Below are 24,002 nucleotides of genomic sequence, written 5' to 3' on the forward strand. Positions count from 1 at the left end.
GTTAAAATTTAACATTTTTTAATTTGGCAAAATTTTTAATGATTGCAAAAAAATTATATTTTTCTTTATTGTTAAAAAATATATTTTCACTCTCATATTTAAGAATATTCATGTGTTTAAGTGTGAGAAAGAATGAATGTGGTAATTTATATCATTTTTAAGTTTTGCTTGCATTTATATCCCTCTCTACTGACAGATATAAATTAAAATTATTATAAGAAATGTGGTATAATATAGGATAAGGACAATAATTAGGGTAAAGTACAGTTAATTGATATAATGTTGCCATGTTGTTAATTAGGATTGAATGGCCATCGATTATTTTGTGCTGATTATATTCTTCAATAATAATATGCCTTACCAACCATTGCCTTATTAGCTCAACTAATCCAAAATTTCTCCTCCTTTTTACACAATTTAGTTACGATTTTTTAATTATATTAATATTCCAAAATTATTATATTAACATTTCACCCCGAAAAGGTAAGCAATGAGCATTTTTCTCATGAAGAAATTAATTGATATTTTCGATGTTAGCGATACCATAGCACCTCCAGGGGTCTAGGTAGCTCCCAACTACTCACCACCTCTCCGCTGTTGTCATTCATGCCCTTCTCACCGCCGTGACTGCAAGACGTGTTTGTGAGGATCGCACAGCGTTTTGCTCATTGTGCACCTATTCTTTTAACGCTCTCCACTTTTAAAAAAAGTGTGCTTTGTGCCGTCAATTACTCTGCACCGAGCATGTGTATTATGTGTTATGAGAAGCACTTTCGTCAAGACCTCATGCCTTTTTTCATACTAAATAGATCTTTTACTTATATCAATCAGTTTTTGTCAATTAGGTAAAAATTACATTTGAAATAGTGTGAGCATTTAGCTCACGCGCGACTTAGCCACGTTTTAATTGGCTCCCGCAGCCCGCACATCCAAACCATCGCTTTAATACCTTTTCATACAAATTGAAGATCATGTTGTGTGTACCCAATTTTAAAATTCCCACTTGCTTGCAATTAACGATAAAGTAATAAATTATCATCTTGATTATTCGACTGATGTTTATATGCCTTTTCATATTTCATTTCATGCAACAAATACATGCGTAGTAAATACATCAATAATATTTTTACAAACTTTTAATTTTTTCACTTTTGGTACTCATATTCTGCACAGGGAATAAACATTACTAGTTGAATAATGATTGTAGAATAAAGCCTTTTTAGTTGTTATAACAAAATCAAACTATAAAAAATTACTTTTTTTTGGCAAAAAAAACTGTGTTAAAAAAATTACTTCTGAAGAGCAACTTACATACTATATTAGATTGACTATTGCCGATGTAAAGATAATAATGTAAGCTTAGTATATATCTCATGCTGCTAAAGTCAAGGTAAGAATAGCGGTAACTTAATGATATTATCATTAGATTAATGCTCTCATTAAAAATTACAAATTTTTGTATTTTTGTGCGGTTGTTTTATTTTCAATCCATGGGGTATTATTTTCTTTTGCAGTTTTAAGCCTGTTTTTATAATTTTATTTATGTAAGCTTCCCCTGTTGTAATAACTTATTTATCGACAGTCAATAAAACCTCTTAAAATTAAAAATACATTTTTTTATTACACACTGCATTGAAGTTTCTATTGTCTCGGTGTTGCCGAAATATATACGAATGCGGCGCGCTTATAAAATTTTACTATGTATACGGTGGCTTGGCTACACAGAAATAATTAAAGGTCCCTGATTTATTTAATAATGGATGCAATGCTTGTAAAAAGTTGACCTACCTTAGCTAAAGATGGAAAACGTTACAAGGGTTGTAACAAAATGTTAAAAGGTACTAGGAATACTTAAGAAAGTTTGCGCAGAGTTCCATAAATCCTCTTTGTTTATTTTTGCCACCTTTTAACATGTAGCATTAGTCTTAGAAGTTTGATAATACATCAATTCCATTCAAAGAATATTAGCATTTACAGGGTGTATATCTGAACGAATTTATGGAAATTTTGAGAATGTCTGGGAAAACTGTTTGGAACACTGAACCGGGCGAGATTGTGGTACAGAGTTATGACTCGTCTGGGCCCTCAATATGAAATTTATATGAATATATTCGTGTATAACTATTTTATGGAGAACATGAAAAATAAATAAATCAAATGGACACTGTGGTAGTGGGGGAATCTTAATATTTATGGTGAAATGCAGTCATGTTACGCTTCCTTACACCCCACCACCCCTCGCCAGGAGCCAGACAAACTCACCCTGGTCGGCCAATTGCATGGACCAAGCAGCTCGCCGACACCTGACATCACCCAGATATTGAGAATATGATAAATTATGCCGCGTGTTTAGAATTAGTTTTCCAGAGTCCGGCCAAAGAGATTCCTAAATAAATAATGTCCACAGAAAGACTGGACTCTACTTAGTAAAAAAAGATGAGTTTAACATTAAGAAAGATATAAGAGTTTTCCTTGAACATTGTCTTGCTTATATGTAGGTATATATATTTTCCCTTGCACTGTTCAATAAATACAAATGTTGGATGCAGAGGATACCTGACCAAGCAGTTCTTTGCAAATTCCAAATATCGTTCCGTTGATATCTTTCTCCCTTCAAAAGGAATTGTTACATAGTGGCCACCAGACGAGCAGGCCCACTGCTACCCGCACCCGGATATAGTGGCTACCATTAGACTGAATGGCGGGCACCCCCTGTCTATATCTCTATCTATCTAGTATGTGCGAGGGATAAGATGTTCCTTACAGAACATCTTGAATATAAAAATAATAAAGCTATTAATATAATTACCTTCAATTTATTTTAATTACTTTTTGTGAATGTATGAAAACCAGCAGAAATTTCTAGAGCGGGTTTTCAACTTTATAACTATTATTATCATCTCCGTTAGGCATGTTGAGATATAGATATTCGAACATTTGAGATAAATTCTTAATTTTTAAATGCAGGCATATAAACATAAGGTAGTGACATAAAACTTTGAAAAAACTGATTTTACCTTGATAATATTCTAATTTTCAAATTGCTTTAACCCTAGATAGCTAACGTTGGTCGAAATGACAGGATTCAAATTCAAATCTAGTACCTTTGGAATGCTTCTACGGAGAGTATAGCTGTCACATGTCAACTTAGCCCGTCGTCCCACTGGGTGGGACTAAAAAAAATTGATGTCATTTTTTAATTGAATTGCAACAAAATTTAGATGCATGTTACATTAAGTTAATTAGTTACAATTACAATAAAAATATTTTAACTGTCACTAGTCGCCCAACCCCACTCTCCGACCTTAACTATCCAATACCTAATGCATTTTTCAACTTTTTAGGTGACCAAAATGACCAAACCAGGAATTTATGATTCAAGTTTTTCGGGTACATCCTGATACACCCCGTAAGTACACAATTTGTACAATACATATTGACAAATCAGAGCAGAAATCATTAAAATTGAACCATTTTGAATCTTTTTTTGTTCATTCAAAGTTTCTGCCCTTTGCGGAAAATACAGGTCCGGCCCTGTATACATGTTGCTAGATAGATAAGTAGATCAATTATTTATACAGTACCAGCTGACGTGTACCCGGCGTTATCCTTAGGAGATAGACATATACCGTCGCAGACTTTTCTGTAGGTAGGCCTTTTTAAGATATACAATTCCGTAGTACCTACATTATTATGATGTACCGTGGGTTGCCATATTAATAGGGACACCTATGGAAAATGTGTTTTTCACACTTTGTGTTCATAAAACAAAGATGTTTATGATTTTAGGCTTGGTTATTATTATTTACTAACAAGGACATTGAATTTTGAAAATGTAAACACCGTCCTTAATCTGCGATTATTTTATTTTTTGTATTATTTTTAAACATTATCGAACAAAAAGTTAATATTTCGTAATTTCGCCTTTAGCCGCAATAGCAGCTTGTACACGCCGTTGTATACTCTCAATGCACAATTTTTGCAGTAATCTTTAGGTCAGGAGAATGATGCCACACCCGGATGAGGGTTTTGATGAGCTGCTTCTTCGTTGTGATCACCTCCTTGGCAATCTCCCTCTTGGTGAGCTCCTACAGGTTTTAAATAGGGTTCATGTTAGGGGAATTCCCCGGCAAAGGTAAAACCGGCACATTTTTTTCAGCCAGGAATGCAGTGACAGTCCTGACTTTATGACAGGGTGCGGATTTGTGCATAAAGACGTATTCCTGGCCACCAGGGAACCATTCTCCGACTTGAGGCAGTAATCGATTTTCCAGTATTTGTCTGTACTGATCCTGCCTCATAGTCCCTTGCACGATGTGGAGGCGCCCCATCCCTTTGGAAGAGATCACTGACCACACCATGATACTGGTAGGGTGTTTGATCGTCTCTACAAGGCAGTCCGGATGAAATTTCTCTCCTGGGCGTCGTCGGACGAACGATGATTTATCCAACAAAATTTGGAATACGGACTCGTGAAAGAAGCACACCTAAAAAAAGGGCCATAATCAAACTAATGGAATTTTTTTAAAGTTTGATAACAACAAAAATGTTAATTACCATATTCCAGTTCTCTATAGTCATGTTTTGGTGTGCGTTGGCCCATTCCAGTAGTTTTTTCCTCATATCTAGTGTGAGGCGAGTTTTTTAGCTGGCCGATGACCAATGAGGTTCTCCTCAGCCAATCTCCTCTGGACTCTCCTTTGGGAGACTTCGATATCATCTTCGTTGATCATCAAAATCAGATGAGCCACACTCTTTTTGCGGTTTTGGAGACAGACGTCTTTGATTTTGCGGTCAGTACGAGGTGTAGTGATTCATTTTCTGCTACATTTCCCATTGTGATCCAATCCAAGGGGCAGGTTTTGATTGATTTTCTAATTTATTAGGTTTTGATTGATTTTTTAATTCCTGCTGACAAACTACATAAGTAGTTTAGCGGGTTTAAATGTGAATAAAAAAAAAAAAAATGTCAAACAAAAAAAAAAAAAAAAAAAATCCTGTTAACCACAGACTTTAAAATACCTGTAATGGCTGCTATTTCCCTTTGGGAATGTTGAGTGTTGAACAATGGTGTCTTCACTTCCGGATATTTTCTTGGGGACGTGTCTGAAGACCTAGCCATACTGAAAAAACAGAACATTGGACTCAATATGGAAAAACTATTCACTGAAATATTCACTGAAATAATATGAAAAAAAAATTACAAAATTAATAGATAATTAATAATTACTTACATTTTTGTACAGCTAAACTGTTAAAACTCGTAAATATAATTATTATGTAAATTTATTTACCAGAACTTCAATCACGCATTTTCACAAAAATGCCGGCTACGTGGAAAAAACCTTAAATTTTCGAGGGATGTGGCTCTTTGCGAGTGTTGCCACTTCTTAAAAGTGTCAGTGGTGATACCAGCAACAAAAATAACGAAGGAATGGCCATCATATCCAAGTTATTTAGAAGTAGAGACAACGTAAACATAAAAATCAGAAAATATTGGAACTGTCCCTATTAATATGGCAACCCACTGTATCTCATAAGGTTTAGCCAGTGTTGATTTCAAAATATCGACTTTTCTCTACTTTCTATAAATGTAATATGCGTGTATTATATATATAAACTTTCCGGAAGAAATTTTCTAAATGATAGTGTAAACTCCATCAAAATCCGTTGCGTAGGTTAGAAGAACTAATCTCATCAACAACAGACGCGGAAATCGTCTTTATTTTGTACTATTTAGAGATTCCATGCATTGTTTTAACATTGTGTTCATTGTTTTAATCTGTTCCTAGAAATAATAAAAACGCTAAAATTTCAAACATAAAACATTAATTCATATTCCGTGTTGATCGTGTCACCAAATCTTATCTTTATTGTAGGAATGCTGTTTTGTCCTAAAAGATATTCATCTAAATTGGTATTATCTCTTGGAAATAATAACGAGTATGGCGGTTTATAAAGAGTGTTGAACAATGGAAAGCTTGTATATTTACGTACGTAGATAATGTAACCTAATGAGGGGGAATCGCCGACCGAAGTCTCCAGAAATATGGTACTTAGGCTCCGAGGCGGCTGGTGACTGAAAATACGATCAGTGCATTTCACTTTTAAGTGTACCTAGTACGTAAATTAATTAATAGAGGTAGTACAGTAATTAAGTAGCATTTTTAAAATGACTGAATAAATAATACTCCTCCGTCAGCTTTCGAAATATCATTTCAAGAGTAAAAGACACCTTATTCATCGCTGAAAATCTCGCGAAACCATTTAAATTCACCGCGCACGATTGATGATTGATGAGTGCCAATGTGTTGTGAATGTTGTAGTGCTAACACTGTAAATTAGTATTCCCAAAAAAATCTGTTACGATGCGTGATCAAAGTTGTACAAAATTCGCTTGGGACACGGGATGAGTTATAGAGGGTGTCTGGGGGTAAAGTGCACAAACTTCAGGAGGTGGTTCTATATGATGGTAGAAGTTAAAAAAGATAGTGAATTTTTTCGAAATTCCGTTGTTTTTTTCTCATTCAAAATATTTTCCATAAAAAATATTATTTTCTCTCTACAAAAAAATTCAACTTTTGAACCTGAAAACTCCATTAAAACGTCAAAATTAAAAATATGTACCTATTCATATTTTTTTATGCACTTATTAATAGACGTTTTGCTTCATGAGCCGGTTAGATCAATAACAATGTAACAAATGTAGGAGAATGATCATATTTTAATTGCATAAATATAAAATAATGAAATACACTGTGACGCCTGAATTCATGACCAATCAATAAGGTAATAAGATGATTCCGTATGCGATGGGAACCCAAAATTGAACCGACTTCAACTTTCGTTCTTTGAAATAGATTGCAGGGAACCCAGCATTACTCCACTTATCACTCTGACTCCACTTGTCACTTTTTTTTACCACTCACCAGACAAAATTTAGGAGTTTATGTACCTACTCAATGAGTTAGTTATCTATAACATTAGACAAAATACAGCAGCTTTTAATGGGGGGGGGGGGGGGGGGTGATTTTGGAAAGTCCAACAGTGAAGTCTGGCAGGAAGAAACATGTTTTTTGCTTTAAAAACTCTTGAAAACAGGCGATCGTCTTTATCATGCAGTAAAAAACGTAATGAAACCTATTCGGTTTTTGGTTTCGAATTTATCTTACTTAGTTAATATTTTATCGTCTACTTACTCTACTTTTTGAGAGTCCAATATTTCATTGACGTCTTCATTAACGAGTGGGTCCGGTCTCTGCAAGCTAAGTCCTCCATAAGCAATATGTTTCAGCTTACAATAAAGGAGTGGATTCAAATATTATCGAATTTAGAGCGAATTCTTGTTCTCGAGCGGTACCTATGATCAAATTCTGAGACCTTTTTAAAATTACACCGATGCGTTACTGTATTAAAAATTTCCTAGAGAAAACTAGTAAATCTTAGGCTTCACGATAATTTATATGATTTTTTGCTTACAAAGAAATGGGTAGAGTATTTTAATATACACTAATTTGATAAACTACACGAATCTCCACTTAGTTTCTAATTGCATAGTCAATCTATGTTCTCGTAAATAATCATTTTTGATTATAGATTTCATCTTATTTGCATTCAGTGATTGTATTGATGTGTTTTTTTAGGTAGGGATGTAAATATTTATCAATATGAAAACAATGCTTTTATTGATTTGCTCTTAATCTCATTTTAGATTAGACGCAATACCTGTGAACAATTTGATATATCTTAGATAAACATAAAACATCCCGATTAAGCAAACACCAAATTTATTAAATAGATCGCTGCTTCAATATTATTTACAGTTCTGGGAAATTCAACAACGGTGAATATTACGCTCAGTGCCAATTTTTTAAGACGCAGTTTTTGATTTTCATAACAAATCCGAATAAATGGAGAAACCTCAAGTGACCGTTCAGCAGGGAGTACTAGAAGGACTCTCATTGAAAACTGAAAGTGGGTTTTCGTACAATGGATTTTTAGGCGTTCCATACGCCAAACCTCCTATTGGAAATCTGAGATTCAAGGTAAAATAGACCAACCCATATTATAGACAAAGCACCCACACATAATATATTCACCCATTAATATTTTTTATGTGATACAACAAAATCAATGAAATATGTATTTAGGATCCTCAACCTGCCGACCATTGGGATGGAGTCCGAGATGCAACAGTAGAGGGAAATATGAGTGCCCAAATCGACCTCATAGTACAAACATTCGCAGGATCAGAGGACTCCCTGGTCCTGAATGTGTTTGTTCCTGAAGGCGCTACTGCTGATTCAGACCTGCCCGTGATGTATTTCATTCACGGGGGTTCATTCGGCAGCGGTTCGGGTTCAAGGACCCAGTACGGACCCAGTTACTTCGTCGACAAACATGTGATCTTAGTGACCGTCAACTCCAGGCTTGGCCCTCTTGGATTTCTCTGTTTGCACACTGAAGAGTGTCCTGGAAATGCTGGTCTCAAGGATCAAGTCATGGCCTTGAAATGGGTAAACGAAAATATTAAGTATTTTGGTGGAAACGCAAAGAACGTCACCATCTTCGGGCAGAGTTCCGGAGCCGGAACGGCGCACTTCCTGACAATGTCTCCACTGGCCAAAGGGTTGTTCACCAAAGCAATTTTCCAATCTGGATCCAGTGCTGCTGAGAGGTTTAGCCAATCGGATCCTGAGTCGGTCGCATTCAAACTGGGGGTGTTGTTGGGTTTCGAATCCGACCTAAATTCCAAGGCTGACCTTTTGAGTTTCTTGACTATTGTTCCAGTTAAAGAATTGATCACTGCAGCACAGTCTCCCGAATTCAGTTCTGGGCTCGAAATCGCATTTGCGCCTGTCATAGAAAAAACGTATTCATCAAATAAAGCTTTTATTTTGGAAGACCCCAGGGAGCTCCTTAAATCTGGAAATTTTAATCAAGTGCCAACAATAACCGGTTTCAATTCCAACGAAGGAGTCATTAATGAAACGAAATTGTACGGCATGGATTTGGAGACCGTTACAGTGGTTCAGTTGGTTCCAGACTTCCAAGCATTCATTCCGAAAGATTTGAAGAAAAAACTGAACGCCGCTGAGAAGGACGTTGCTGCAAATAAAATAAAGGATTTCTATTTTAGTGATGGTGAAAAACTTGTAGAAAAATACTTCGCGTTGTGGTCTGACTTTGCATTTACCCAGGATGCTGATTATGCTGTAAAGATGTTCTCTAATTTTGTTCCATCGTCATACTATTACCGCTTTTCCTACGAAGGAGCGCTGAACATCATGAAGCTGATTTTGAAGTTTCCATACGTCGGAGCGGCGCATAGTGATGACGTCATGTATTTCTTCAAACCGGAATTGGAAGGAGGATTGCCAGAACCCACGGTCCTGGATATCAGGAATATTAAACGAGTTACCGAAATGTGGACCAACTTCGCCAAATTTGGGTGAGTTTACAAATACAGGATGTCGAAAAAGGGTAGCCGGTATTTGATAGTAAGATAATACACATAATATAAATATTAAAATTCATTGTATATTCTCTATTTATAGAGACTGGTCTGAAAAATTATTCAGCAGTGATTATGTTGTTCAGATGCCGCCATTCGCACTGCTGACACTACTCTAATCTTGGACGAAGATTGACAACAAAGGGTTGACACATCGGTTTTGAGATTGCTGCCATTTCTGATCAGATATTTTGATTCAATAGTGTAATTAGGCGGTTTGTTCTCGTATACCTTTCTTTTTATGTATTCCCATAAAAATGGAGCCACTTGCCATATATCTGACCAATCAATTGAAGCTGTGAACGTACTGTTCCCGAATTAAGTGATTTCTCGTAGAGGCACCATTAACTGGCCACCCAAGAGCCCTGACCTCGGTCCGCTTTATTATTTTATGGGGATGCCTAAAAAGAAAGTAATACGAGAACAAACCGACAAATTTCATACCATTAGCGCAATTTATCAGACCAGAAATGGCAGCCATCTCAAGAGCGATGTGTCAACGCGTTGTTGCCAATATTCGTTCAAGATTAGAGGAGTACCAGCAATGCGAAGGGCGGCATCAGAACAACATAATGTTTGCTAAATAATTTTTAAGATTAGATCAGATAATACAAAATAACTATCAAATACCCGCTACCTTTTTGGACATCATGTATTTAATGCGATTTCTTAAAAATGCGGTAAAGTACAAACATAAAATTTATGGTATTTATAATCTGTATTTAAACAATAAATTAAACCTGAAATGAATGTCACAATGTTTTATAACAGCATAACTGCAGATTGTATATGGATAGGTACTATCTAATCACGACTGTGGGTAAATATAAACTACAAAATAAAAGGTAATATAAGTTATTGTACCTATAAAGGAAAGTGAAACGACGTCACTAAAGTGCACTTTGTGTAAATAAATGCCATTATTTTATTTATTTGGGCATAAGAACCAATACCACTTTTGTACAACTTTTAAATACTCTTTTAATAGCGCCTCAGAACTAGATATAATTATTTATTCTCAATCTTTGACTAGGGCCCCTTATTCATAAATATTTATCGATATAATCTTTTTTATTTACTCACATCTCTCCGACCCAACGGATTTTGATAGGGTTTTCACTATCATTTAGAGATTTTCTTCTGAAAGATTTCTATATATAAAACAAGCATATTATATTTATAGAAAGTAGAGAAAAGTCGAGCAATGTCTGGTACACGTCAGCTAGTTATACTCATGTATTTCTTCTATAATTGTACCAATTTATTTTTTGTTTTAAGTATATTTTATTTTTTCCTGCAGGAATCCGACTCCAGAAATCACAGACGATTTTAAGACACTTTGGAAACCGGTTACGAAAGATGAAATAAACTGTTACGATATTAGTGAGGAGCTCACATTGATCCAGAACCCGTTCCAAGAAAGGGCTATGTTTTGGGAAGACTTAAACAAAGTGAACATGTAACTTCATATTCTTATTGTCACTGTGAAATTGAAATTCATAAACGACTTTGGCCAATGTAATCACTAATTTGATAATATCTTTTCACTGATGTGTACTGTTGTGTACGTACATAGGATTGAAATGTTTGCGCGATATGATTGTAATGTTATATTATGTATTGTTTTCATGATAAAAATGATAAGATCAGTGCAATCATATTTAACGATTTAGAGGAATTCGAAAGATTTGTTATCCTATTATTTCGTAATTAAAACAACTTTCTTTTATAATTAAAACGATGTATTTTATTTTAAATATGGGGAGATCAGAAATAGAAAATATACTGACCCCAATTACAGACTGAAACCGAAACCACTCGATTGTACTAAAAACGCCTTGTAACTAATAATAATTTCAGAAAAAAACACCACTTAATAAATGTATTTATAATCCATAAAACTAAATTTTAATAACATGTTATTGAAATCCTCAGCACGTGAGGATATCAGCATCGCTATTTGTTACAAAAAAGGAAGATAACAAAATATATTATTATGATTTTACTGTGTATTCCTGCTTTCATAAAATATTCGCTTCTTTTAAGTTTGGTGCTATAAACTAAACAATTAAGTAAAAAATAACTCGAATCGTAATCCGATACCATCTTATTACCAAAGTTGAGATAAGGCAGACATGCATTACTATCCATGCATTATCTCAATATCTGATCTAGTCATACAAAGATATAATTTTGGTTCATAGATTGTCCACAATTCGTTTTTGTTGGAGATATCTTCATCACTGTTAAAACTGAGGTGTTGGAAGTCACACGTCTGGTATTACTTGTTTTAAATAACACAATACTTTCGTCGAACACAGACAGGATGGAGAGACCAAATGGGATAAACGCTGATAGTTCAGAGAAACCAGACGTGTCAGTCATGGAGTTAGTGGATAAACTACAGGGTTCTAAACCACAGGCAATGGATAGGATGGCGAAACCACAAGAATTAACCAAGGAGATTGAGGTGGAACCGCAACTAATAGTCACGGACAGAATGGCTACCTTGGAAGTTCCACCTGAAGACCCACATGTGTTAACCAAGGACCTTATTGAGGAACTATCGAATGTTATTGTTGTGGACCCGCAAGACCCGGTTATAGATAAGTTGGGGCCTGCGGAAGGCTTAACGAAGGACCTTATTATTGAGGACCCACCAGCATCGACATTCAACACTTTGGAGGCACCAGTGGCACCATCAGTCAACACTTTAGAGGCACCAGTGGCACCATCAGTCAACACTTTAGAGGCACCAGTGGCACCATCATTCAACACTTTGGTGGCACCAATAGCACCATCAGTCAACACTTTGGAGGCACCAGTGGCACCATCAGTCAACACTTTGGAGGCACCACTAGCACCGGTCGTGCAGACGCTAGAGAAACCATTAATAGGAACCTTGAGACCCCAGGTCACCGTTCAACAGGGAAGAATTGAAGGACTCAACTTGAAAACCGACTCAGGGTTTCCATACAAGGCGTTCTTAGGCGTTCCATATGCTAAGCCCCCAATCGGAAATTTGAGATTCAAGGTATTTAATATTTTTTTAATACACCTGCTTGCTTTTAAAATTTTATATTACTTGTCATATTATGTGTTGATTGAAGAAATTGTTTTATCAAAATGGGTGAAACTAAATAATATTTCGTGCGAAATTAGATAATTTATTATTTTTTTTACATACAAATAGTTTGAAGAAAATAAAAAAATTGAAATATCTACACATAAAATGTACATATTTCTGATGTTAACAATCATATTTTTAAAAGTGTTTAATATTTATTTGGAGAATAACCTTGTAAAAATAAATTAAATCTATTGTGCATCCTTTACACTTACAAAAAGTTTGGTTTTGTGGACAAAGACTACAAATAAACTAGGTTAATTATTATGTGTCTGATGTAGGATATGAAAATCGTTATATTGTTAAAATTTTTACAGTTGGATGTCACATTCATCATTTATTATTAATCTTATTTTCCCAATTAGCAACACAGATAACTAATCATGATTTTTACAAGTGATTTAATAATTTATTGATATAATACAACACAGACATAATAATTGCCGAAGATAATTTTTTTCCTACTCGATGACGAGGTGCCGCAAGTGAAAACTTATGTAACGTTTAGAGTTATATGTTTTAACTCTAGACTGTGTACCGCGGTCGGCCTGCTTTCCACCCTTATAAATCACATGTATTTTGTTATGTTCTTACATTCTATCGTAAAAAAATTACTGAATTGCAAAATTAAGATGTAATTGAGTATTTGTTTTTATCCTAGATTTATTTTAACCGACTAACAATAAATAACGTTCACCATAATTCATAAGAAATGTGCCCCAGCGGTGCGAAATTCTCTATGAATGGGTTTCTTATTAAATCAAATCTTTCACCATTTTCGACTACTTCGATGAAACAATTCTACAATGCAATTCACTTTTAGGATCCTCAACCTTCCGACCATTGGGAAGCAGTACGCGACGCAACGGTAGAGGGGAATGAGAGCCCTCAATTTGAAATGATGGGAAACGCCTTTCGAGGAAACGAGGACTGCCTTTACCTGAACGTGTATTCTCCTCAAGGAGCTACCACCGACTCAGACTTGCCTGTGATGTTTTGGATTCACGGCGGCGGATTTAAGTTTGGCTCCGGTGGCAAGGAGACGTACGGACCCGACTTTCTCGTGGACAAGCAGGTCGTTCTCGTGACCATCAACTATAGGCTCGGCCCTCTCGGCTTCCTGTGCCTTAACACCCCTGAAGTCCCTGGAAATGCTGGACTTAAAGATCAGGTTATGGCTTTGAAGTGGGTTAACAATAACATTCGTCAATTCGGAGGAAATCCTAAAAATATAACCATCTTCGGACAGAGTGCTGGATCAATGTCCGCTCATTACCTCACAATGTCTTCGATGGCAAAAGGACTCTTCAGTAAAGCCATCTTCCAGTCGGGATCTAGCGCCAACGAATGGGCTGTCGAATCCGATCCTGTCGCTAGTGCAACAAAATTGGCAGAGCTGTTGGGATTTAAAAATAGTAACATGAAGAACATTAATGATATGTTGAGGTTCTTGACCAACGTCCAATGTGAATCATTGATCAAAGCTTCCAATGCACCTGAATTCAATGCCGGAATTGAGATCTCATTTTCGCCAGTTCTAGAAAAACCATTCCCACCAAAGAAGGCTATTATTACGGAGAGCGCCAGGAATCTCCAGAGACTTGGTAAATATAACAAAGTTCCAACAATTTCCGGAGTCACATCCAATGAAGGAGTCCTATTTACTATGAAATTAGCTGGCATGAATTTGGATACGATTACATTAGATCAATTGATTCCCAATTTCCAAGAATACATTCCGAAAGAGTTGAAGACAAGACTGAATGCCGCTAAACGATACGTCGCCGCCAATAAAATAAAGGAATTTTATTTTGCTACCCAGGATAACCTTATTGAAAAATACTGCACTTTGATGTCCGACTTTTCATTTGTTATGGATACGGAATATTCCGTGAAGATGTTCTCGAAGGTTATTCCAGCCACATACTACTACCGATTCTCCTACGATGGGTCGCTGAACACCATGAAGCCCATGTTGAATGTCCCATACTCCGGCGTAGCACACGGAGATGAGTTGGGGTACTTCTTCAAAGCTTCATCCAAGGAACTGAAGAAACAGGTGGCCTCCGCCCAGGACATCGCCGTTATACACTCTGTCACCGAGATGTGGGCCAACTTCGCTAGAACAGGGTGAGTTCTTAATGATATTACTGAGACCTCTTATTCCGAAATCTAAACATTTTTAATTGAAAGTTTTACTTTCAAATTTTAATAACCGATAGTTGGATCTGAAAATATGCTTAAAATGGCTGTAGCCTGAATAGGTAAAGGCTGTTTCCTTCCATAATGCCTTCTGCTAGAAAATTCCCCAAAGTGGTGGATGCCGTAGTTCCATGCCTAAGAATAGAACTATTGTCCAGTTTCACACAGACAGGTTCCATTTTTTTTAAATCGTGTTTAATCCATTTTAAACAGGTTTTATCATACGAACCCCCCATGCCAATTTGTTCGTATTGTGAGTAATATGAATTAAACTGTCTTTGATAGAGAAAACACAACACTTTATATTCAAATTCAGAAGAATTAAAATGTATACCTCTAAGGCAGTGCTCCGCAACCTTTTCTCACCTAAGACACACTAAAATTCTTCCTGCAATTCGGCGGCACACCAAAAGCTAAAATATATAGGTATTAAATTGATACACAAATTTTTTGTTTTTTTTTTTTATTTGAAAAGTATACATACATATAATTATAACATATGTGACCATTGGTATCAAAACTGGTCAACTCCACTTTAGGTGAATTTTCAGGAAACACCAAAACAAGTGCTGGATTTGACTATTTTTCATACCACAGCCGCTTTTTAAACCGGTTTCTCTTACAAAATATGCGGATATAACTGCTTTTGAAAAATAAGAACTGTTCTTTTGTTAATAATGAACACAGTTCAATACTTAGTTTATTTTTTTTTAATTTTGGATCTGACCAGTTTTGATACCAAACAACTCATATGTATTAATTATTATAAAATAATAATAAATTAATGTGATACCTGCGCGTGTTTCAATGAACACAAAAGTTTTATATTAGGCTCGATTTTTGAAAGCACGACTTTTAAGTATGATCGCTTATCATTTTTAATTAATACAAAAAACTTTGCTCACTTAAATATGTCGTTGAAAATGGAAGTCGTGCTAAGATTGCTGTGTCGAAAATGCGAGGATATTAGTATAGGATAACGTAAATCCAGAAAACATCTAATGGAACTTCGGAGAAGTGAAGTTTTAAAGTCATGTCATTATATAAATCTGTAAATTCATCTTGAATTATATAGAGGCAGTGCTTCCGTAAAATTTATTGCATTGGTTGCAAAAGGATTTCGAAAAGGATTACAGATCAAATTTGTGCTGAAGCATACTTAAATGTTGTTGGGCCAGATCCACAATTAATCGTTTGTTCTCAATTGTACAATGGTTGGTCCTTTGTAGTCCAGTCAGTGGGGGATAAAAAAGGGCTCCACCTTGCAAAAGGTTAGGTAGTAGCGATTTTCACATATGTTGTTAAGATTGGGACTCTAAAGAAAAAAAAAAGTTTTCGACCTTGGGAGGGTCGAGCTCGATCCGCCATCTTGGATTGAAGGTGCCAAAATTTGTTTTTTTCAAAATAATTGTGAAGTGGTCGTTTTTACAACCAAATTGTTGAACGCAAACTTAAAGACAACTAAATTACCTACATTTTTTGTAGAAAGTTTTTTTTTGTAAGTCTAATAGGTAACGAGTTACAGCGGTTGAAAGAAGAAAATTTTGACAAAAAATTGTAAAACTCCAGTTTTCTTGATAAATTTTGTACGAACATATTACACAATATCATTTTAACGTATTTCTACGTTACAATATACTTATATAGCATCATCCGTGTGCTCGATGACGTTGATTTGTTATAGTGGGATCCTAGTCTACAGCTGACTTGGCAACACTGATTGAGTCGGGGTGGTTACAGGACGTTGCCTGGATGCTCGGTCACTCAGTGTGCTCGTGCGCAAAGGTACGAAATCATCATTTTATGGTGTTTTCGAACAACTTCCAGAAGGCGTGCAACTTGAAGGTAGCAAAATTAATGTTGTAGATGGAGGATATCTTTTACATAAAGTTGTATGGAATCGGAATGATTATTTTGGGTCAATTTGCGAGAAGTACGTTCACTATGTAAGAAATCACTATGGATCATATGCAGTCATTGTTTTCGATGGATATCCGCTTGATGATGGTGAAAAAAATACGAAAACCGCAGAAAGACTTCGCCGATCGAAGAAGCACATGTCTGCAGATGTTCTTTTCGATGAAACAATGCCAGTTCAAGTTTCACAAGAACGATTTTTAGCCAATGAAAATAACAAAGTCCGTCTGATTTCGATGCTTACAAAGCAATTTATACAGGATGATTTTACAGTTAAGCAGGCTGAAGAAGATGCTGATGAGTTGATTGTCAATACTGCGATTTCCTTGTGTTCATCATATGACGCTGTTTTCATTATTGGCGAAGACGTTGATCTCCTAGTTCTGCTGACAGCATGACAGCATTAGCACCACAAAAAAATAGTATATATCTTCGCAAACCCGGTAGAGGCAAAACTTTTGAAAGATTGTATTCCGCGAATAGTGTGAAATACAAAGAGGCGGCTGAGAATATTCTGTTTCTTCATGCCTTTAGCGGCTGCGATACAACATCGTCCTTCTTCAACCAAGGAAAAAATAAATTTTGTTCGCTTGTGCAAAACGACACAAGACTCAATGCCATGATAAGAATCTTCAAACAATATGATGCAACACCAGAAGACATAGCAGTTGCAGGAACACGCTTTCTTGTTGCTTTATACGGGGGTGACATGGATAAGGAAACCTTGGAAGAAGTCCTCTACAAACGTTTCGCAAAGTCGACAACAAAAAGCAAATTCAATCTTGCCTCTTTGCCACTAACGAACGACGCTACACGGTACCATGCATTTAGAACGTACCATCAAGTCCAAAAATGGTATGGAATCCAAAAAAATCCAGAAAACTGGGCCTGGAAACGTGACATCAACGGGCTTGTTCCAGTAAGAATGACAAAGAAACCAGCACCCGAGACTTTATTAAAATTTATTTCATGCAATTGTAAAAAAGGATGCGGCGTTGCATGTGGCTGCAGGAAAGCTGGATTGAAGTGTTCTATTGTATGTGGGTGCTGTAATGGTCAAACATGCCGAAATTCACCAGAGGTTCACATCGATGTCGAGGACGAAGAAGAAGAGCTTTTGTCAATGGAAGCCCAAATATCACAGGCAATGAGTTAGATGATGACATTGATGACGAAGACTGTTATTAAGTAACATAATTTATAGTAACATAATTCACAGTAATGTAACATAATTCACAGTAATGTAACATAATTTACTGTAGCATAACGCAGGTATATCTGTGGAGTTGACCTACTGGGGATACCACAATAAAAAAAATGCGCAATGTTCTCTACCTCATGGTGGTGTGGAAATGAGTTAACAAAATTATTATAATTATGTAATGAATAACCCGCAAAAATTACAAAGTTGGGAATTTCATCACTTTTTTGAAAAATATTCACATTTCCGCCACTGTAACTCGTTACCTATTAGACTTACAAAAAAAAACTTTCTACAAAAAATGTAGGTAATTTAGTTGTCTTTAAGTTTGCGTTTAACAATTTGGTTGTAAAAACGACCACTTCACAATTATTTTGAAAAAAACAAATTTTGGCACCTTCAATCCAAGATGGCGGATCGAGCTCGACCCTCCCAAGGTCGAAAACTTTTTTTTTTCTTTAGAGTCCCAATCTTAACAACATATATCAAAATCGCTACTACCTAACCTTTTGCAAGGTAAAACTCCCCACTGACTGGACTATTGGTTTAAGTTCATCCAAATGCTGGAATATATCAGCCATGTATGCAAATTTAATCAATCAGTAATCATCATCGAGGCGCTGATATGGTTCGTGCATATTTTGATTTAAAAGAAACTCACGCACCTCGTGACGAACCTCAAACAATCTAGCCAAAACTTTGCCTCGGGATAGCCAACGAATTTCAGTATAAATCAACAGGGATTCATATTCGGCTCCCATTTCAGCACAGAATATTCAAAAGATTCTATACTACATTTTGAAAAATCGACAATATTATTAAAAATAATTTGTCATTGTGTATTAAATACATAATGAAATATTGTAAAATTTCAAATACATTGAATTTGAACGCGGCACACCTGTATCCGGCTCACGGCACACCGGTTGCGGAGCACTGCAGTCTAAGGCACCGAAGGTTCCGACCGCAATTTGGGAAAAAATATGAAATTTCATGAATTATATATATGTATATATATATATTTTTTATTTTTTAAAATGAAAGACAAACATTCCCGGGTTACGAATAACCTGACAATATTTCAAAATCTCCTACTACCACCACAGTAAGGAAAAATGTTGCTTGTGTTGTGATGGAGGACTTAGCCAGCCGAGGAATTGAATACACTACACCTGGGTGGGACCCAAATGCGATGTCAATTCGGCCACCAACCGGTCAAATGAAATATATAAATATATTTTTTAATGATAAACTAATGTTTATAAGACAAGGTTTTTATGCATATCACAAAGGATAATAAATTATTATAAGCAATAATTAGTCACATGCAATATCAATACAAATTGAAAATATTTCCCTAAAAAAATATAGGTATAATAAGCAGTAATTGTTGATTGAAGTACTAGTACATATTGAATTATTTGGCGGGGTGGAAATTAGCCGACGTGGCTCAGTGGTTCAGAGCGTCTGACCGGACATCAGAAAGCGCGGGTTCAATTCCCGTCGGCGCCATTTATTTTTAATCGAAGATTTGTTCAATTTTGTATTGATATTACAGGCGACTAATTATTGTTTATAATAATTTATTATAAATGAAATACTTTGTTTACACAACTTTTTAATCAATAATAATCAACACGTTTCAAAGACAATGGCTTCTTCGTCAGGGTAATGAATATTAAGACATGTTTATATTTCAAAAATTGTATACTTGTTTCTAATAATAATATTTGGAAGCGTATTTCATTAACTCTGAAAAAACATTTTTTTAATTTTCGGATACGTTTAGAAATATTAAATTTTCGCCCTTTTTACGTTTTTTTTTACATGATTTCTAAATAACACGGTGTTACAATCCTTGCATGTACTTACTACCCGGTATGTACTATGATCATTCTCAGAGAAGTATGAGGAAAGCGGGCGGTAACGTTGAACGAGCTCTATAATTTCAACATAATTTGACCTCTTGTATGGCTCGTTACCAAGAGTCATACAAAAAACATGATCGATAAAATATTTTTTTGTTAAAATCCAGTAAAACCAAAAAGTAAATATTTCATAGGCTCAGGATATCTCGAATGATGAAAGCGATGTCGTACCAAGTTTGTCTATTATCTGATAGTAATATTGAATAATCTATGTTGCGACGTTTAAAAAAAAATATGATTCAATAAATAATTTTTTTTTTTTGTTATTAAGTTTAATTTGTAGAACTCCATTTTATTTTTTTATTTTTTATATATTCAATAATATTGTTATTGGGTTTATAAAAACAGTTTATTTTTAAACAAGTTCTGCTGTGTAATTATTATTAAGCGTGACAGCTGTTTCGCCCTCTGAAGGCATTATCAAACTGTGGGTAGCCCACTTAAAGAACATATAAGACCTTTTAAAAATAATAATAAAATGCAATCTCAATTTGTCAAACATCTCCTAGATGAAACTCACTCACTTAATGATAATAATAAACCAACTCCGTTACACGTACAAAATAAAGGCCGTAAACTGAATCTTTTAGAGCAGTTAGAAATTAACAAAAACTCTAATAATCCGAAAGCTATTCTAATTAATGAACAAACAAATATAATTCATTCACCCCTACTAGATATCTTCAAACCTAATGCAAATATGAGTGCACTATGAAGTACTTAATTATGCTATTAAAATAACCCTATGAGTCATCGTTTGGGAATAACTAACATAAAGACATTCAGTCAAATTTAAACATTACACTAATTGGGGAAACTTTGCTGGGATAATAACCATTAATAATTTTTAATATTTTACTTAGAAATCAATTAAGAAATCAGTAAATGAAATTAAAATACCTACCTAGAAATAATATAAATGTATCGTCTGTAAGTGGGCTACCCACAGTTTGATAATGCCTTCAGACGGCGAAACAGCTGTCACGCGTAATAATAATTACACAGCAGAACTTGTTTAAAAATAAACTGTTTTTATAAACCCAATAACAATATTATTGAATATATAAAAAAAAAAAAAAAAAAAAAAAATAATAATTAAATTATTTGGTATCCTGAATTTTTTTATACAAGTAAACCAACCCACCATTATTTTATTTTTATTTTAGTATACTCTTTTTAAACGTATCCACCGTGTAAAAAGGGAGTCCTGTGTATTTGGATGTTATTGCAAATCGGGTATACCTACCTACTCCGACCTTCCAACAAAATATACCAGAGGCCTGTGGGGTTAACGCAATAACTTAATACATATTATTTGTTGTTTTGTTTACACTTTACAATATATGTTATACCTACGTAAGAATGCATATAGCATAGACAAGGTTTCAGAGTGGATGAATATAGGGTGGTCCATCGAATACGCCAGATTTAATTTTGAAATAAAACAACGTATTTTTATTGATTTATAAAGAAGACATATTGACATTAATTATGAAATACAATGTCGGCCAAATAGCTGCCTCGGCTGTACTGGCGTACCTCGGTCCTTTTGATAGACTTTGCATTTTTGCATAAACCTTGTACTTTACAAAACCCCACAGGCAAATATTGCACGGCGTCAAGTCAGAATATTTGGGCGGCCATTTAACCCTTCAGAACCTACTTTCAACACAATTGTTCGGTTCGCAATGTTTTCTGTGAATTTCAAATGCGCCATATATATCTTATTTTTTAATTTTCCGTAAGAAAATGCTGTTTTAGAAACAAGATAATGTTATCTTTCCGGTGAATGCATTTAAAATAAACATTACTATTTTAGAAGAATAAAATTTTAACATCAAACGTGTAAAATGTTGTCAAAAACGCTAACCACATTTTTACTTAATTTTTTACTCCAATCAGAAAAATTGAGAAAACACATTCGTTTTGTTTGTGGTATTTGTAAGAAAATTGTTCTTTCACTTTTATCTCGTTCATATAATAAAAAATAATTTTTTTATTGTTAAACCGAAATATGAATTATTCATTTAGACTATTTTTAGAATTTTATTTATGCATTCCAGAATAAATACTTGAGAAAAACTGAAAAGAATTATTATTTCTCTTTCTAACTTAAAAAAATATGTATTTCCGCATGATAAAAAAAAAGTTCTTACATAATATGGACGCCCGGTCATATATGACCCTAAAACGCTGGAGGGGTTAACGTAACCAATTCTGGAAACAAATCGATGGTTTCTCTTGTTGTATGACATCTGGCACCATCCTGTTGGAACCACATATCTTTGAGGTCCATGTTGTCTAATTCATCCCACAAAAATTTAGATATCATGTCACGATATCGTGTTCCATTTAAAGTTACATTTAATTAGTAATTTATTTGGTTAAATTTAAATCCGGCGTACCTACCTAGACCACCATTTAGTAGCATAAGACACATAACACATAGTGGAATCAAATGGCCAAACTACAATCACATGAAATAATCGAATGTTGTAATAATAAACCTAAAATGACATAGTAAATCAAAAATGGTACCATTCATATATCAACACAGAAGAAACTCTGGCATTGTAAAAAACATAAATCGTTTCAAAGTTTCCTGAAAAAGTGTGTAATATTTTGTTTTCAGAAACCCAACCCCGGCACTGTCCGATAACATCAAAACTCTCTGGAAGCCAGTCAAGGAGAATGAATTCAACTGTTACGACATCAGCGAGGACAGCACCCTGATTCAGAACCCATTCCTGGAGAGAGCCAAGTTCTGGGAGGAACTGAATACCATTCAATAAACATCTAGCAAACCACATTATAAGCTGCCACCGCAGTATCTGCATACCACAGACAATATATTATCAGATTACTCATATTCGCACCCAAGCCTACACCTTTCAATTTTAAATGCTTGCATACAATTACAATTACCCAAATAAAATTATTTTTCATAGAGATAAACATATAACACTTAGATATTCATTATGATAATATTTACTAATTTGTAAGATATATGATACACGAAATAATATTATATATGTAAAATTATGATTTACGACAAATTAATCAAGAAATAAATATGATTAATTCTCATTCCAATGTCGCGATCGCTGATTAGAGTGATTATTATTTATGTGAGACACTCGTGATACTAAAATGTTTCGGATTGAATTGTTTAAGAATACGTTATTTTAATAAAATATAAAAAGTGTGAGAATTTTTATTTATTTATATTTATGTTTATACAAATATTATTTAATACCCCTTTTCTGTGAAATATAAAAGTAGTAAAATTTATATTTTCATGTAAAACATTTGAGGTGGTAAAACTACATTGAAGCACGAACTTTTTTCTACTCACTGTAAAGCCGGAAATAACTAAAAACGATATTTGGGCAAATAATTCAAAGTTATAACCAAACCGTGCTATACTATGTCATCGACAGTGGAATTACTAGTAAGTCGAGAATCCATGGGTCACAAAGTTAATATGTCATAGAAGTTACCAAAATCGTCAAATGATGGTGGTTTTGAATTAATTTATTTCTTCTTGGTGGTCGATTTTCGATACCATTTCAAACAGGACCAGATTACCTCCGTGATCCTTCTCAAAGTTGTATTCTCCTTTGTTCTGAACCCAGAGGCCGCAGACACAAAACCTACAGATGCGAAATACTCTGGTAAGCGGCAACCATTCACGAGCGAAACGTTAATTGAAATGGATTAAGCTATGTGACCAGATCCGAATAGCCAGATACTGTCTAACCTTCCCCTTCTCCTTCTTCTTCTTAGTCCTCACTTCTTTAGCCTTGCAGTATTCCCCTAATGGGGGGTATCATGGTTGTACTGGCTTTGGGCAGTTATCACGTTATGTTTTTAACACTTGGAATATTTTTGCGAGTACAAATATTTGAAGTTTTCCTGTAAGACTCACCGCAAATTTGCCCGTTATCGTGGATTGAAAAATGCTTAGCTGATCTCTATAAATAGATTCGTTCTATTTATATAGCATAAAGTAAAATTATACAAGGTAAGAAAATAATAATAATACGATCAGATTGCCTTACGGAAATGACATTATAAAAATGCATGATTTTATCACTAACTCTATGTGGATCT

At 34.9% G+C, this 24,002-nt stretch overlaps 2 protein-coding genes and 1 long non-coding RNA gene across 3 annotated transcripts; 2 read left to right on the forward strand and 1 right to left on the reverse strand.

Moving 5' to 3' along the window:
• Nucleotides 1-3,980: 3,980 nt before the first annotated feature.
• LOC149424264 (uncharacterized) lies at nt 3,981-5,484 on the reverse strand. The gene is made up of 3 exons (XR_016302106.1): nt 5,235-5,484; nt 5,023-5,123; nt 3,981-4,487 (listed from the first exon to the last, which is right to left on the reverse strand). It is a non-coding gene; the product is annotated as an uncharacterized LOC149424264 (long non-coding RNA).
• A 2,352-nt stretch (nt 5,485-7,836) lies between these two features.
• Nucleotides 7,837-11,376, forward strand: LOC149424265 (juvenile hormone esterase-like). Its single transcript, XM_089631250.1, has 3 exons — nt 7,837-8,045; nt 8,151-9,451; nt 10,815-11,376. The coding sequence occupies exons 1-3, from the start codon at nt 7,911-7,913 to the stop codon at nt 10,975-10,977; spliced, it is 1,599 nt and encodes a 532-aa protein (XP_089487376.1). The 5' UTR covers nt 7,837-7,910; the 3' UTR covers nt 10,978-11,376.
• Nucleotides 11,377-11,647: 271 nt separating this feature from the next.
• On the forward strand, nt 11,648-23,086 carry LOC149424266 (juvenile hormone esterase-like). The gene is made up of 3 exons (XM_089651410.1): nt 11,648-12,548; nt 13,465-14,771; nt 22,522-23,086. The coding sequence occupies exons 1-3, from the start codon at nt 11,841-11,843 to the stop codon at nt 22,679-22,681; spliced, it is 2,175 nt and encodes a 724-aa protein (XP_089507536.1). The 5' UTR covers nt 11,648-11,840; the 3' UTR covers nt 22,682-23,086.
• The last annotated feature ends 916 nt before the right edge of the window (nt 23,087-24,002 follow it).

Source organism: Hesperophylax consimilis, chromosome 4 (genome assembly GCF_061612785.1).
Source record: "Hesperophylax consimilis isolate HC1 chromosome 4, BYU_Hcon_1.0, whole genome shotgun sequence".
NCBI classification, from domain to species: Eukaryota; Metazoa; Arthropoda; class Insecta; order Trichoptera; family Limnephilidae; genus Hesperophylax; species Hesperophylax consimilis.

Excerpts from the sequence above, each read along its gene's own strand:
- LOC149424265 (XM_089631250.1), top strand. The coding sequence starts at position 7,911 with ATGGAGAAACCTCAAGTGACCGTTCAGCAGGGAGTACTAGAAGGACTC. Across the intron at positions 8,046-8,150 it reads TTGGAAATCTGAGATTCAAG|GATCCTCAACCTGCCGACCA; the intron begins GTAAAATAGACC and ends ATATGTATTTAG. Across the intron at positions 9,452-10,814 it reads ACCAACTTCGCCAAATTTGG|GAATCCGACTCCAGAAATCA; the intron begins GTGAGTTTACAA and ends TTTTTCCTGCAG.
- LOC149424266 (XM_089651410.1), top strand. The coding sequence starts at position 11,841 with ATGGAGAGACCAAATGGGATAAACGCTGATAGTTCAGAGAAACCAGAC. Across the intron at positions 12,549-13,464 it reads TCGGAAATTTGAGATTCAAG|GATCCTCAACCTTCCGACCA; the intron begins GTATTTAATATT and ends ATTCACTTTTAG. Across the intron at positions 14,772-22,521 it reads GCCAACTTCGCTAGAACAGG|AAACCCAACCCCGGCACTGT; the intron begins GTGAGTTCTTAA and ends TTTTGTTTTCAG.